Genomic DNA, 14,528 nt, shown 5'->3' with positions numbered 1-14,528 from the left:
TACTGTTAAACCTGTGAGTCATAGTAATACAGATGTGGAACTGGACGCAGTTTTAGCCCAGATGTGCAGTTGTGCAGTTATTAAGTTAGCTGAACTGCAGCTTCAAGTGTCAATATTTCTGAATAATGATGAACAGTACTTCATGATCAAGTGGATATTATCCCTGACAGATGTAATGTGAAGATGTAGAAATCTGCTGAAATGATGGCAATGCTTGTTTGGTATTGAACGCTCTGGAAAACATTACTTTGGCTGCATTTGAACTAGTCTGCAACAATATATTCCTGCCTCCTACAGCTGCATTTTCTTTCTATAGACACCAACATTTTCTCATCAGGATCAGGTGGCCATGCCCTGATATGGTCCATCAATTATGTTGGGTTGTTGTTGGGGCAATCAAAGTTGGAAAGCTCAGAAGGATTCTGGGTCCCTGTTTGTTATTAGAGGCTCCCATTGCTGTCTTCATTTGTGGCTGACAAAGTAACTGTGAAAGCACATGGGGTGATCAGGAGAGAGAAGGCTTTAAGAGGGAAAGTCTTAAGATTTCCTTATGTCTTAAAGTTCCCACTGGTGATTTGCAGGCCTTGCACCTGTGTGTCTTAGTGATTACTAGGTAGAGAGGGATATAATGCTACTACTCCCCTGTGTAAAAAGTCAAGGGACTGCCAAGTCATGTTTCTTATAGCAGCTTTGTCTCCCTGGCATCTAGAGGCTCCAGTTTTGCCAGGTGATGATTCTGCTTTGAAACTGATGCACAATTACCAAGGTGCAAATGAGCCCCTTGCACCTTTCAGTTCTATTTAGAGTTAGTTATACAGTTAGTGCTATTCCCTGCTCAGGGGTTTAGAGACAAGTGTCAAAACTTTCTTCCCTTTTGTTTCTCTGCTGGAGACAACTTTAACCACAGGCAGCTGCACTAGGCACTAGTCAGCCTGCCTAAACATAGGATGTCCATGACAAGTCAGCCATCCTAAACCATAGGATACTAACCCAAAAGGTTGCACATCCAGGTTGGAACCACTGGAAAAGCAACAGATCCTTGAGCTCTCGTCCTAGGAGGATCCTTGGTGTCTGAAGCAGGATCCTTAGAATAATTGCATCTGCAGTCTCCCTGACAGCTCCTCTTGTGTTCAACTTCAGCAAATTTTGATTGGAGTTCCCATTAATGGAACCAGCATATGCCAGGGATATGAGACTGGAACACAAGCAGGATTTCACAGGTTCTCAGGCCTAGTGCTTCATGATTACACATGGTTTTTGGGGTATGAGTGAGTTTCCACACTGAAAAATGAATAAGGGGAAAATTGCAGCTTTTAAAGCATTAGATCTGTTCCTGCGCTGCCTGGGGCAGTGCTGCTGATTTTCCTGAGCTAGACCAGAGTATGTGTCTCTGTTATGTATGTGCCTTAGACACACAACATGGAAGAGGGAGCTGTGTTCTTCTCTGGGTTGTGTGTCTTCAACAGACTGGGTAACAAAACCTTCTTGCAGAGGTATTTGTAGAGGCCTGTTATTTCAGATGGTGCTCTTCTTTGCACCTGTGCCAATATGGTAAAGGCCACGTTTTGCACAGGTGCATGCTAGGAGTTCAAGGACAGCATTACAACATTACTCTTGAATAGCTAGAAACAAGGACAGAATTTTTCTGAGCAAATTCTGTTTCTCGTGACAACACAAATTGGAATAGAATATTGACTTTCACAAACTCCAGTCGGATATGAAAGCAACCCTCATTTAAGGTTTCATCAGAAATCTTTTGAGACAGAATAAATATGGAAGCCTAAAGACATTTTAAAAAAAATCATTTTTCAAAGTCACACTTTGCTGAGGGATGATGCCATGAATATAGGGGAGTGCAGCTGTGGACATTCATCTCACATGTAGGAATAAACACTGCTCTTAAGATTGAGGTCAAGATGTGTATGTGAATAGACATGCAGATCACTTACTCTGACGTGTTCACTGTGGGATCATGTTTCTCAATCACTCTAGAGCCTGGAGGTCCCTCTTTCACCATTGGCAAAGCTATCTGGTTGCTGTGGGGGCTGGTGTTCAACAACTCTGTGCCAGTGCAGAATCCGAAGGGTACCACTAGCAAGATCATGGTGTCGGTGTGGGCCTTCTTCGCTGTCATCTTTCTGGCCAGCTACACTGCCAACCTGGCTGCCTTCATGATCCAAGAGGAATACGTGGACCAGGTGTCTGGCTTGAGTGACAAAAAGGTAATGGATCCACCCAAGCCCACAAAGCAGCCTTTTCCATGGAAGAGGCTGCTGCACCCTCTTGCCTTTACTTTTACTGGGAGAATGTTCTTTTTTTTTTTTTTTCAGAGTCACATCATAGATTCAATCCCTAGTTTCGATAGCACAATTGCTTTTCATTGGCATTCCATTTTTACATGTTTTAAGCACTTCAAGAATGAATTAGAAACAGAACTGAACTGTGCTTGCTTGCATGTTCCCAAATCACACCTTGATTGTCATCAAGAAATGAATTAGTAGAATTTTGAAGATGATGTGTATAATGGCTGCAACCTGTCTTTTTCAGGATGAAATAATTTGTTTGGGAATGCTAGCCACTAGGCTAGCAAAGATGGTCTTTTAGTTTATTATGGGGGCAAGTTCTGCCCTTGGGGGTGAATCAGTGCGGCTTTGATGATTTACTATTGCCTGCATTTGAACTTATACTGTCATTTTTGAGGCCTTTGGAAGCTTATCACAAGAAATCTTTTCCTGTTCAGAATGTGCTTCACTGCCTTGTTTACATGCACTGCATTTTGTCTTCACAAAACATTTGCTTTTTCTTGGCTCTGCGCACTGAGGATTTTGAGGAGATTGCTCATGCATGCAGGGTGGCACTGTTTGGTTCGTGAGGATCTGAAGCTTTGCACACTGCTTTATTTTTGGTGTGTGGTGAGGAATTGAATATTCTGAGGCTCAACTGCCCATGCTGAATTTGTTACTCAGTCACTTGGGCTGCTTAAGGAGTCATGACAGTGTAGGGCCACCGACCAGCAATAGGTTGCACACACTGCTGTTGGGGATAGCAGCAAGAAGAGGGTTGCAAGTGTCTGTTTGCTGCTGCTAGACTGATTATACTTAATACTTCTTGTGTCCCCCGTAGTAGCCTGGAAATAAATTGTTTCCAAGCCCCCTGTGTCCTGTGCAGCAGGCTAGAAATTCTGTGGTGGATTAATTTTTTAAGAGGTTTTTACCTTTTGGGTTTGTTTTTTTTTTCCCCCTGGAATGAAATATGACACAGAATAATACAATCTGTGCAGAAGTGTGCCTGTTATTTGTTTTAATTTCAATCTCCATTTGTTTCGTGCTGTCTCTGCCTTTGCAGTGTGCTATGTTGAGGAGGGGGTGTGTGTGGGGATTCTTTTCTGCCAAGTAGAGGTTGTTGCGGAGATTCCTTAGAAGCTGTAGACTCCCTCAAACTGAAAGGCACTCTTTGAAACCAGCCAGCCCTATCAGCATTAACATTAGTTTGTAATCATTAGATTTTCAACTGTCTGAGCTGAATGGGATAGTTCCTACCTGTGATTTATTTCTGGCGTGCCTAGGCTCATGGAGAGAGCCACACTTTCATTCTCATGTTTTTCAAGATGTTCTTCATACCTGCAGAGATATGTGCATGAAATATCAATTGAAAGCGGTAGCTCCTGGAGCTTCACAAAGCCTTTGGATACAGGTCTCTGGGTGTATTTTAGTTGGTTTTTCTGTAGGGCAGCCAGTGTATATTGGATTGAGGAAATTTTCTTCTGCTTTTCTTTGCCAACCTACCTGTGTTTGCTTTTGCTATCCTAACACATAAGTGCTTTGTTTCTTGTGGAAGAGAAAGGCTGCAGTACATACTCAGATAGTTGCGGTATACCTCAAACGTAGCTGCTAGTGCAAGTGCAACATTCAGATAAAATTACTGTCTACTAGAGCGCCTGGAATCAGAAGAAAATTGGCTGGTAAAACTTAAAGGCCAACTGCCACCTCCAGAGAATTAAGACAGGTGGGAATATCTCTATCCAAAAGCTGTGAGTGAATGAGTTTGATCTACTGGGCTCATGGATTTCCACTCTTTGGATATGCAGTGGGCCCTGCAGAATTTGAGAGCAGCCATCTGTCTAGCTGCTTCAAGATGCCCTGGTTTGTGAGGAATTCAGTCTTCTGAATCTTCTCTTTGCCTTCTTCCAAGGCCCACATACTTCTTACAATTCACTCCCCTCCACAGTGAATTGCTTGGCCAGGATACAGGTTGCAGCTATGAGCAGGGTAGACTGAGATGTGCTGTGCTTTTCCTCCCTTTTTCTACCTCCTTAAATTAGCCAGTTCAGACTTTCAAAAGGAGGCAGTCACTGAGTAATGCCAAGTGGCCAAGAGGAATGACTCTAGCTTCCAGTCTCTTTTACCTCCCATACATGGTCTGTTGTCCATAGCAGAGGTGACACAGATCAATCTCTTAGTCTGCTACATCAACTGGCAAGGGCAGCTGTATCCAACACAAGGTCTCAGCAGAGGATGTAATCCAAGCCGGTAGGGAAAAGGCTAGTTATTTTAAAAGAGATTTTGTTCCTACTTGCCTAGACATGGATCTGCTTGCAAATGTCTTTGTAGCATGACAGTACTTGGAGAAGGCGTCCCATTGGCACTGTACAGTAGCTAAAATGCCAGGTGCACTCACAAAATCCAGTACTGTGCCTGGCTGTGGAATATGTGTCTTGATCAGGCTCACTACGTCCTGCAACAGACACCATGAGGATCATCTCGGACCTTCTTCCTTGGGCCTTGCCTGTGGTGAGCTCCTCTGAGAGGTGCCTATAGCTGCTGACCTGCAGCTTCCCCAGAAAAGTGGGATGAAACACTCCAGCTGTCTAAGGACTTAGGTGGTGTCTTGACTGTGCCCCAGTATTTACTTCCTAATGACATACCCAAGTGACTAAGTTCATTTCCCTGCTGTGCTATGTGGATTCTTGAGCAGGCCAATCTGAGCTGGGCTGGAGTGGGTGTTTCTGTGCCAGGGTAGCAGTTTGGACTCATGGTGGCTGGAAGCTCCCTGTACCAAGTTTAGCGACCACTGCTGCTCTCTCTCTCTGCCCCAGGTGGTGCTCACCTTGCTGAATGCCACCCTCTTGTGCTCAGATGACCCAAAACTGGTGCCGGAATTGAGCCAGGAACCCACTCACAGTGGTTGCTAATTCCCTCATGTTAACCCTTGCAGCTGCTAAATCATACATTGAGCTGTGACTCTTAGTGCTAGTGAAGCTGTGGGTAGCTTGAGGGAGGAGAAACCCACTCCTCCTGAAAGCATCACTGGCCCCATGAGTCCTACAGGCAAAGAACTGCTCTGACAGCATCTCTCTTCCAGCTCGCTGTTCTCATAGCGTGCTGTATCACTCTCCTCTGGCACAGTTGTCAAACCAGCACCCACTGCCTCTGATGGTCCATCTTGTGCAGTGCAGTAGCTGGATGTGGTCCTGGCAGGGGTAGAGCCATGCTGGCCAGCTCAGCTCTGTGGCCAGAGCTCTGCCCCTTGGCAACAGTGCCAGCAAGCCCAGCAGGACTATCCTTGCGTGCACTGCTGGGCTACATCCATCTGGGGTCCATGTAGGGAACAGCTATGGCCTGGACCCCCTGCAAAAGCCCTGCTGGCAAGATGGCCCATCGCAGAATGCTGCAGTTGGCTACCAGGTCTGGATCTCAACTGACTGTATATCAGGAGATATAACCCAATTTCCAATAATGGGAGAGCTTCAGACACATTAGAGAAACAAGTGCCTGCGGTATTTCAGTCTAACGAAGGCAATAAATGCAGGAAAGATTATATAAAAAGAACTAATATGTGAAATAATCTAGTTGCTATATGTAATTTCCATTCATATACAGTGGTAATAGAATAAAAATGTGGACAGTTGGCAGTGCATTTAAGTAAAATAATTTAGAATGCAGTAGGTTAATAATACAAAAAAATAGTATTCATGCCTGTAAATTAGTTGAAAATGCCAAAGAAGCTAATAAAGTATCAAAATGGTAATTTTGTAATTGACATAAAAAGGAGAGAAATGATTTCTGCCTGACTGCAAATTAACATAGATTGCTGAAGTTTCACACGTGTTTGACTTATTTGCTTTTTAAGTGGTTAATGAAATTTTGAGACAAAGGGCCTATGCAGCATAGGTCAACTGTTTTTTTTCAATAGATATGCTTTTTTCCCCCCCAAGAAAGGTGTTGGAGTTAAAACTGGCCAATATTTTTACTGCAGAGAGTGTAAGAACACAGAAGGAAGTTCTGATATTTGCCAGTGTAGCTCATTTTTCTGTACTTGAAATAAAATATTTTTTTTGATATTTCTGACATGTATTTTTGATTTGTTGTCTTCTAAAAGCACTATTCATAAAGCTGACCTACATTTAAAAAGGAAATTAAAGATTTTCTTTTTTTCTGTAACAGAGGAAAGGTATAGAAGGAGATAATTAGAAGACAAAACAACAGACGTTATTCTGAAGTGAATGAAACATTTCAGGTTGATACAAAGCAAAAGTCTCACTGAAAAAAACCTTCAAAATAGAATCTGCAGTAATAGATGCTTGCCCATGAAACTGAAAATTGAATTATTTCCCACATTATACACTGCAGCACATTAAATATAAATTATACAAAGATCCCAGAGCACTTAAGCGTGTGCTTAACTTTGCGCTCATGAGTGGTGACATTAAAGTCAATGGGCTATTATTCACATGGTTGAAGTTAAATGCTTTTCTGAACTTGCAGCTTTTGTATGACAAATACCTGCTCTGGAGAACTCTAGGAAATATGCAGAGTGTGTATATCTGTCAGCTAGAAATTTTCCAAGGGAACAAAAGTGAGGGTCAGTCTTGTACCTTGTAAGGTTGGTAAGGGGAAGATTGTCTAACTGGATGGCTTGGAAGCAGTACAAATCTCCCATGAGATTGCACATTTGCCATTTGTGATACTTTTGCACATTTATGAATGACACAAAGGAAGTTTTACGTGGTGGTGTCCAAAAGCAGAAAATATGCAGTCCTTTCAGAAGCAGTCCTTTCAGAAGCAGTCATTGTTATTATCAGGAGACCTTTGTGGAGATATGAGTTAGCTAGACAGAAGTAAGACCATGCCACTTCCAACTCTGTCCTCTTGTGATAAATTAAAAACTTTTTAAAAATGTTTGGAATCCAATCACCTTACTTAGCCAAAACCCAAAAAACCCAAGCTGACCAAACACCCAAGCCTTACATCATGAGATAGAGTTGAATTTCTTTCCACAGCGCTTCTCTGAGGGGGCATCTTGCTGTAAATAAGTTGAACTCTGTTCAGTCTTTTGCTTAAATATAGCCTTTATATATAAAATTACTGGTGCCAACTAGTGCTTAATATAACAAACATTGGTTCATAGCGGAGACAGAAAACTCACAGCTCTGCTACTTCGAAATTTTATGCCTTAAAATCTGATGATTTCTCTGCACCTCTGTAAATCATTGGTTACTACAATATGGACTATTTAAAAATGCTGCTCAGTGTTGTATATATCTGTATAATTACATATTATGCTGAAGTCTTCATCTTAATAAATAGCTATTAAAATATCTACAGCGTATCATATGTTAGTAATAGAACTTCTAACTGGTGACTTAAATTTGTGTATAGAAATGATCTCAGATGATATTTTACAGTTGTATTGGATACATTTATTGTAGATTTAGTCATTCTGCACTCTTCAGATTGGCATGATTTTTGTGCTTTCTGAGATCCTTGGAACAAACCTCTGCGCCTGTATGCTAAAAAGTGATTCAGTAGTTTTAAGGCTATAAATATTTAAAGTCGGTGGATTTTCAAGCATGCTTTTTCTCCCCCTTCTTCAGTCCTACTTTCTTTGTAGTTCTCCCTCATTTTTTTAAGCTCAGTGCTGCGTAGTACAGAGAGGCAAGGAGGATCTGATATGCTTTAGCTGTGACTCAGGTCTCTCAGAATTGTCTCTTTTCTGTTGATCTGGAGGGATTTAATGGCAATAAAAACTTGTAATGGGACTCTTCAGGATTAGTGCCAGTTAAAATGCAGTTCAGTTGGGAACTTAAGCAGGTAAGATTCAAGGGGAAGGGATACTTAGAGGCATACCATAGGCTTACTTCATCCTTGCGGGAAAGGGAGAAATGCAATGCCTCGGGCTTTGCTGCTGTCATGGATGGGAGTCACTGGATGAGGGATTTCAGCTATAGAGCTGCAGCCTAGTCCTTAGCTTGCAGCTTTTGCATTCCCCCCACCATACTGTGCTGGCTTTTCCCACCAATGGCTCTTTCTTTTCATCTTCCTTTTAACTATGTCTTGAAGATAACTCTTCGGAGGCTCTGAGCAAATTTGGTCACTTCTGTGCTAATTGTTTGGCAGTCTGGAAGAAGCTGTCTTTGGAGAGTTACGTAAGGTAGGGAGGAGCGGGGAGAGCAAAGGATTGTCCTGCTTCTCGCATCAGTATAAGTCAGTGGAGAAGGAAGCAATGAATATTTTTATTTATTATTTATACGATGCCATAAATGTACTTGGCACTCTGCAGTCAAATAAAAGACAATGGCCCTGCCACCAGTATTTGGCAGCCTGAGAGATGAGAGCTGGCCTCCTTCATTTGAATGATCAGGGCTGAATTGCTGGAGCGGAAGGGATAAGAGGATGAGATCTACAGGATTTTAAAAAAATATAACAGACCACCCCCTTTCACCCTTTCATTGCTTATGCTTAGTGACCGTGACATTTGAAGTTATATGTACATACATATACTTGATACATATTTGGCAGGTTGTATCTTCCCAAGTATTTTTACTTCACCTGGTTGAAAGGAGTCCTGCTTCTCCCAGGCCTTTGGCTCTTCAAGGTCAAACTTCCCCTGAGTCTCAGTGGCCCAGCAGGTATGCTTGTTTCACGTGCACTTGCTTCAGTGCACCAGGACTCACAAGGGAAGTGATGTGTGTTTCATTCCTCTGCTGTTGTCTCCTTGCAGATGGGAGGCAACTTTCTGCAGAAGTCTTATGGAAAGCATTATCTCCCACATCTGGGATGAGGCTGGAATGCCCCGGCTGCCCTGCCTTGAGTGCCTTGAGTTTTGCTTTGCCTCCCTTCCTACAGAGATGCATAAAAAAATTACACTAATGTGATGACTAGGCTTTTCTAATTACTTGGATGAAAATTCTGGCTCCAATGAAGTCTTTGAGAAGACTTGCGCAGGGTGGTTGGTAGCAGCATACAAGGTACTGAAGCAGATTGACTGCTATTAGAGCTGAGAAAATAAGAGGCTTTGACCTGACTTCCTCAGTAAAAATGGATAAAAATTTTAATTATTCCCTCACCAAACTACGTCCTCTGAATTTCTCAGTGTTTCATAATTTGTTAACCAGCTGTCTCATGTGCAAATAAACCAGATTTCAACCTCTTCTGTACTTAGCTACCACCTCTCTTCTCAAGGTCTTTTTCATCAGTTGATTTTCTCCCTCTGAATGAACGTCTACACTTCTAATGATATTAACAGGAGCATACTAACCAGCATCTTTCTGCCTCACTAATTTCTGGTTTGTACTCGCCTGGGATTATTCAGTAGGTGCGTTTTGCCCCTTTGTATTTAGCTTCCAGGGAGGCTGACTTCCAAGGATGGAAAGACTGGGCATGATTTGATACCGGGGTAGATAGATCATCTCTATATGAATGGAAGCAGAAGCTAAGTGCGCTGTAGCTAAGATCCCATAGCCCACTTAATTGCAACGGATATGACTGCGCTCATCTGATACCACAACTACTAATATTAGGGCTATGCAAGCTTTTATCTTGGACTGGTGAAGCTCAGTGATTCCATTATGGATGTTATTCTCTGGCCAAGCTTGAGGAACACCTAGTTGTGTGACTGACTTGAAGCCTATACCCTGCCAAATATGTCCTGAGGAAGTTTTAAAACCTTACCTTTTGGGTGGAGAAGCTGCAGAGTCTGCATAATGTTCACATACTTGGAAGACCTAGAGGACATCTGGTTCTTTGGGCTCTATCTGCATGTCTAATGGTCTAATCCCAGAATGGCCACAGAGGTCTAGTGTACCTGTAATGCTTGGGTCAGCAGAAAGGCACTGTGGCCCCAGCATGCACATGTGGGTCTGGCTATGGAAGATGTGGGACCCTTGAAAAGCCGTCTGTCTGGGGCGACACTGTGCTGCCCAAGGTTTGCAGTTTTCTGCTCTGTGCAGAAGTGGCACTGAGCAGGTCTGCACATAGCAGTCCAGCTTGCAAAGACGCTGCACAGTTCTATTGTGTGCATTGCTCTGGCAATAACTGCATGTGATGGCGGCTTCTTCCACCAATTGAATCTCTGTTTTCATCTCAGTTGTTGTACAAGGGCAACTATTTTTAAAGTAGCTATATTTGAACTCCTTTATTTTGCTTTCCTCTACCCCCTTTCACCTCTACATTTTCCCTGTGTTGCTATGTTTCCTTCCCTGACCCACACATGTCCCTGTTTTACCACCAGATATTCATAGGTATTTTTCTTCGTGATTGTGGGTCTGACCCACCTTGCATCTTCCTTTAAAAGTGACTTGAATTTAATTCTTTGCCAACTTTGCTGCAGTCAGCTGCACTAACTGATAACTCCTTTCTCAGACTTATCTAGAGGAATTCATGGGTGAAAGCACTATGCAAAGCAAGACCAGAGAATTTGAAACATCACTGAGTATTGAATAATAAGATGAACCACAAAGTCAAAGTCTGAGGGAGCATAAGGTATTCTTATGACCTCCCAAAATTGACTTATATTGTATTTGATGCTGTTCATTCCTTTTGTCTCTTTGTTTTGTTCATAAATCAAGGCAAGTATTGTTTGACTGGTGAAGATAAGGAAGTGGGGTTTTGCGCTTCATTCTCAGGGCTGAGTTCTGTGACTGGGCCCAACAATTAGCAAGAGTTGTTGTGGTGACTGGATTCTGAGCTGTGAATAGTCCCAGCTGCTGCTGAGTAGGTAGAGGGTGATATTGTGAGAATGCAGAAGAGAGGAAATCATAGCTAGTGTAAAAGGAGGATCTGAAAACTTGTAGGCACTTGGAAATGGCTGTGATGTCAAAACTAGATGACTGTGCAGAGGGGAGGGGGATGCTTTAGGAATGAAGCTTGAGAAGTATCTGAGGAAGATATTAATGAACAATAGAAGGATGAATAGCATTCTTTCTTTAGTCTGCTGTCCTCACAGATTATTGTACCAGTGCTACGATTTAGATTTGTAGTATGATTTTCTGCCTATGCTGTTGGGCTGGCTCATGCCTAGCTGGAATGCTGTTGTAGCAATGTAAAAGTGCCCTGCACCAACATACCAGTAGAGCACTCTGGGACTCTGTAGAGCAATTCCTCTACCAGGACACATGATGGTGCACAATTGTATGGATGTGCCTGTGTTCACAATCAAGCTGCATAAAAAGAATACAATAAAATCCCTGAAGATGGTGCTGGCAGTGATGATTGACATTCCAGAATCAAACTGGTCACCACCTGAATGCAAATTGGGACAGAGTTACTACAGCACTGAAGAACTTGCAAGCTGCAGATAACAAGAGTGAAGGACAGAGGGAAAAGGGTGTAACGTAGAGAGGCACTGAGGAGAGTGATAACGAACATTAACTCTGACTATCAATGCTTTTATTGTATTGCGGTGAGCTTTTTTAGTGTAATGTTCTCTCAGCATCCTGGGGTTCTGATCATATTGTTCTTGGTACAGTGGATATGGAGAGCTTTTCCACCAATCAAAGGTAAGTCAGGGAAAGACCTACTGGATACAGCCAAAGGACAGCAGCAAGAATGCTTGGAGGTCTAGATAGTACTGCTTGCAAAGAAAGAATGAGGAAACTGGCCCTCTTTAGTCCCAGTGCAAGAACATGGAGAAGAAACAGCTCAGCGGTCTTCAGAAACATAAAATGCACCTTTAAAGAAGAAGAAACTAATCTGATTCCCCTGTCCGTAGTGATGATAACACAAAATGTTGTAGCTGGACTGCAGCAGGAAGGCTTTGGTTCAGACACTTTGAAGAACTTTCCAATCTAAAGCCTTGGTGCAAGTTGTCCAGGGAGTGGAGGAACCTCCAACACAAACCATCTTCCACAGCAGTCTGCATGAAGAGCTGTTAGGTATGGTCATGTCTGGGAGAGACCCTCAGGACATAGAGGGGCAGACCAAACATCTTCTCAGGGCCACAGGGTTTGTTATTCTGTGGCATGGTTAATGGTGCAGCTTGGGGGCAAAACTGACATATTTAGGGGGTAAGAAAAAGGCAAGCCCCCTCTCTTTTAGTCATCCATTAACTGTGAAGGAGGTTGTTTCCTGGCTGAAGTGCAGGATACCGAAGCAGGGCAGCTAGGGCAAGACATGTTACTGTGGGCTTGCGTAGTCTATCAAGATTTAAGTGTAGGCACAGAGTTACCTCAGAGTTTGACATGAAAACCACTGACCCATCCTTTAATTTTTAACAAGTTCTGGATGAAGCTCCTGTGCAAGTAGCCTGACTGGATTCTCAAACGATGAAGAAAGGTGCAAGCGGAAAGCAGTGGCATGGAGCTGAACCACAGCAAGAGGGAACAATCAAGTATGTTTGGGCAATGCTGAGAGGTTGTGCTAAAATTATGCACTCAAGCACGGATTTTTCTAGTCTGATGTCACTTAATTCTTACATTGCAGCTCACTAACAAATACCATCTTGTTAAAGAGATATTTGGCCTGGGCCACAACAGGTATCTGCTGGTTATACAACTGCCAAAAGTGCAAGCAGAGTGCTGCGTATAGGTGCCTGCAGAAAAGATTGTGCCTGATTCCCTGATGGACAAGTCCAAGGGAGTGGTGGGCACTTTGAGCTCTCTTATACCCACAGTGGCTGGCTTCCTGTACTTTTGGTGGGAGAAGCTGAGGGATGAATGGTCCAGTGACTAGATTCATTTGTGCAAATATAGATGTCGAGCCAATTTAAGTGCACCAGAGTATCCAAAATACCTTCAGGTGGCTGGCAAATCTCTCATACAGGGGATATGAGAGACCTGCTCCCAAGGTGAAATTCTCCTGGACATCTCCATTTGACACACAACACTTGGGCAAATGAACTGAATTTAGAGTACCTAATATTTGCTGAAGCTCTTTTGGACTTGCAGCTAACAGAAGAGCTGAACCTGGTGACCTTATTTTGGTGGGTCTGAGGTATAGAGCTTCCTATGGTAGAAAATTTAAACTGCAGGTCTGGGCCTTACAAAGTAAAGGGAGCTCTTCCAGAGAAGCTGTGTAAGGTTAAGGCACTACACATATGCAAGCATGCACACTCACATCAAGTTTTGCCAGCTAATTATGTTATTCAGCAGGGGATTATTTTTTTTCAAAGCAGTATAAAAGTAGATTGACTGATAAAAAAAGAGCCTTTTTGTTGTGAGAGCTTGCTGAGTTTGAGTAACTGCTTTCAATGCTATTGGCAAACACTTTCCAGTATAAACAGGGCCTACATCAGGCAGATAAATAAGTGCAGATGTGCTTTTCTGTAGGAATCATTTGGTGATAGAAAATATATTGAAAAAAAATTCTCATCAAATTAATTGTGGCCAATTAGATATAACCCCTTCCCCTCGTCCCTGAATCCCTTCCAATCATGGCTGCCTGAATGGAAAGAGCTCCTATCACCTGTTTCATTATGCAGATTGATATTCGAACATCTGAGAACAATGCAGCTTTCTGCACGGCATGGTTCCAAATTGCTAATGAAACTGCTCTGCCAGGCAAGTCACTTAAACCCACTCTTGCTGATGCTGGTGACAGTTCTCATGGCAAGTTACAGTGGGGGAGCAGAAAAGGGTCTCTCCACTCTGAATGTGCTAATAGCCCCCAGCCTGTGTGTTTATCACTCTCCAGAGCAGGAGTATTTCTGCTCTCTGAGAGGTTACTTTCCCGAAGCCATGGCATGATTTGGACTTAATGCTTCTTGATTTCAATTCGTGGAGTGAAGGCTTGAAGAGAAAGGAAGCCGCTGGTCTCTAAGCACAGGCTTCTCACGTCCCAAAGCCACCCCAGGCCTTCAGGTACGCTGTGTGTCTGCTTCCCATCCCACCCTTCACATCTGATGCGAAACCAGCAGTGTAATGGAATTTTCTACCATGTGGGAAAAGGTGTCACATCACCTTGGGCACAAGGGGAGCATCTCATGACTGAGGCTATATGGTGAGTGAATGGGAGGCTGCAGGTGGGGTAAAACTTCACCTGGGTGAAGGGCTGCAACTGAGCCCTGAGGACTGCATCCCAGTCAGTCACCCTTCAAAGCAGGTAGACCTGAGCAGCAGGACAAGGTTTCTGCTGCTGGGAAGCGTGAGGTGCAGACACTATACAGCCCTGTTTGCTGCTCCCTGTGACAATTTGCAGCTGGATTTGCTCAGCAACCAGTGCAATTGCTTATCTTCCCCTCCCCTATTATCTCCATACATTTTTGCCTCACAGGTCTCCTCTTTGCACATGCCCAAGGTAGAGTAGTTGTGATAT

At 43.2% G+C, this 14,528-nt stretch overlaps 1 protein-coding gene across 1 annotated transcript in view; it reads left to right on the top strand.

The window, feature by feature from the left end:
• The window catches only part of GRIN2B (glutamate ionotropic receptor NMDA type subunit 2B), a 218,656-nt gene that overhangs the window by 190,105 nt on the left and 14,023 nt on the right, over positions 1–14,528 (top strand). Inside the window, exon 10 of the mRNA XM_069854582.1 lies at positions 1,993–2,222. Coding sequence (XP_069710683.1) covers positions 1,993–2,222 — 230 coding nt within the window. The remainder of the gene's footprint in view (positions 1–1,992; positions 2,223–14,528) is intronic.

The sequence above is a fragment of the Phaenicophaeus curvirostris genome, chromosome 1 (genome assembly GCF_032191515.1).
Source record: "Phaenicophaeus curvirostris isolate KB17595 chromosome 1, BPBGC_Pcur_1.0, whole genome shotgun sequence".
Lineage (NCBI taxonomy): Eukaryota > Metazoa > Chordata > Aves > Cuculiformes > Cuculidae > Phaenicophaeus > Phaenicophaeus curvirostris.
The sequence above is the reverse complement of the archived record's forward strand: the minus strand, read 5'-3'. Positions and strand labels throughout refer to the sequence as shown.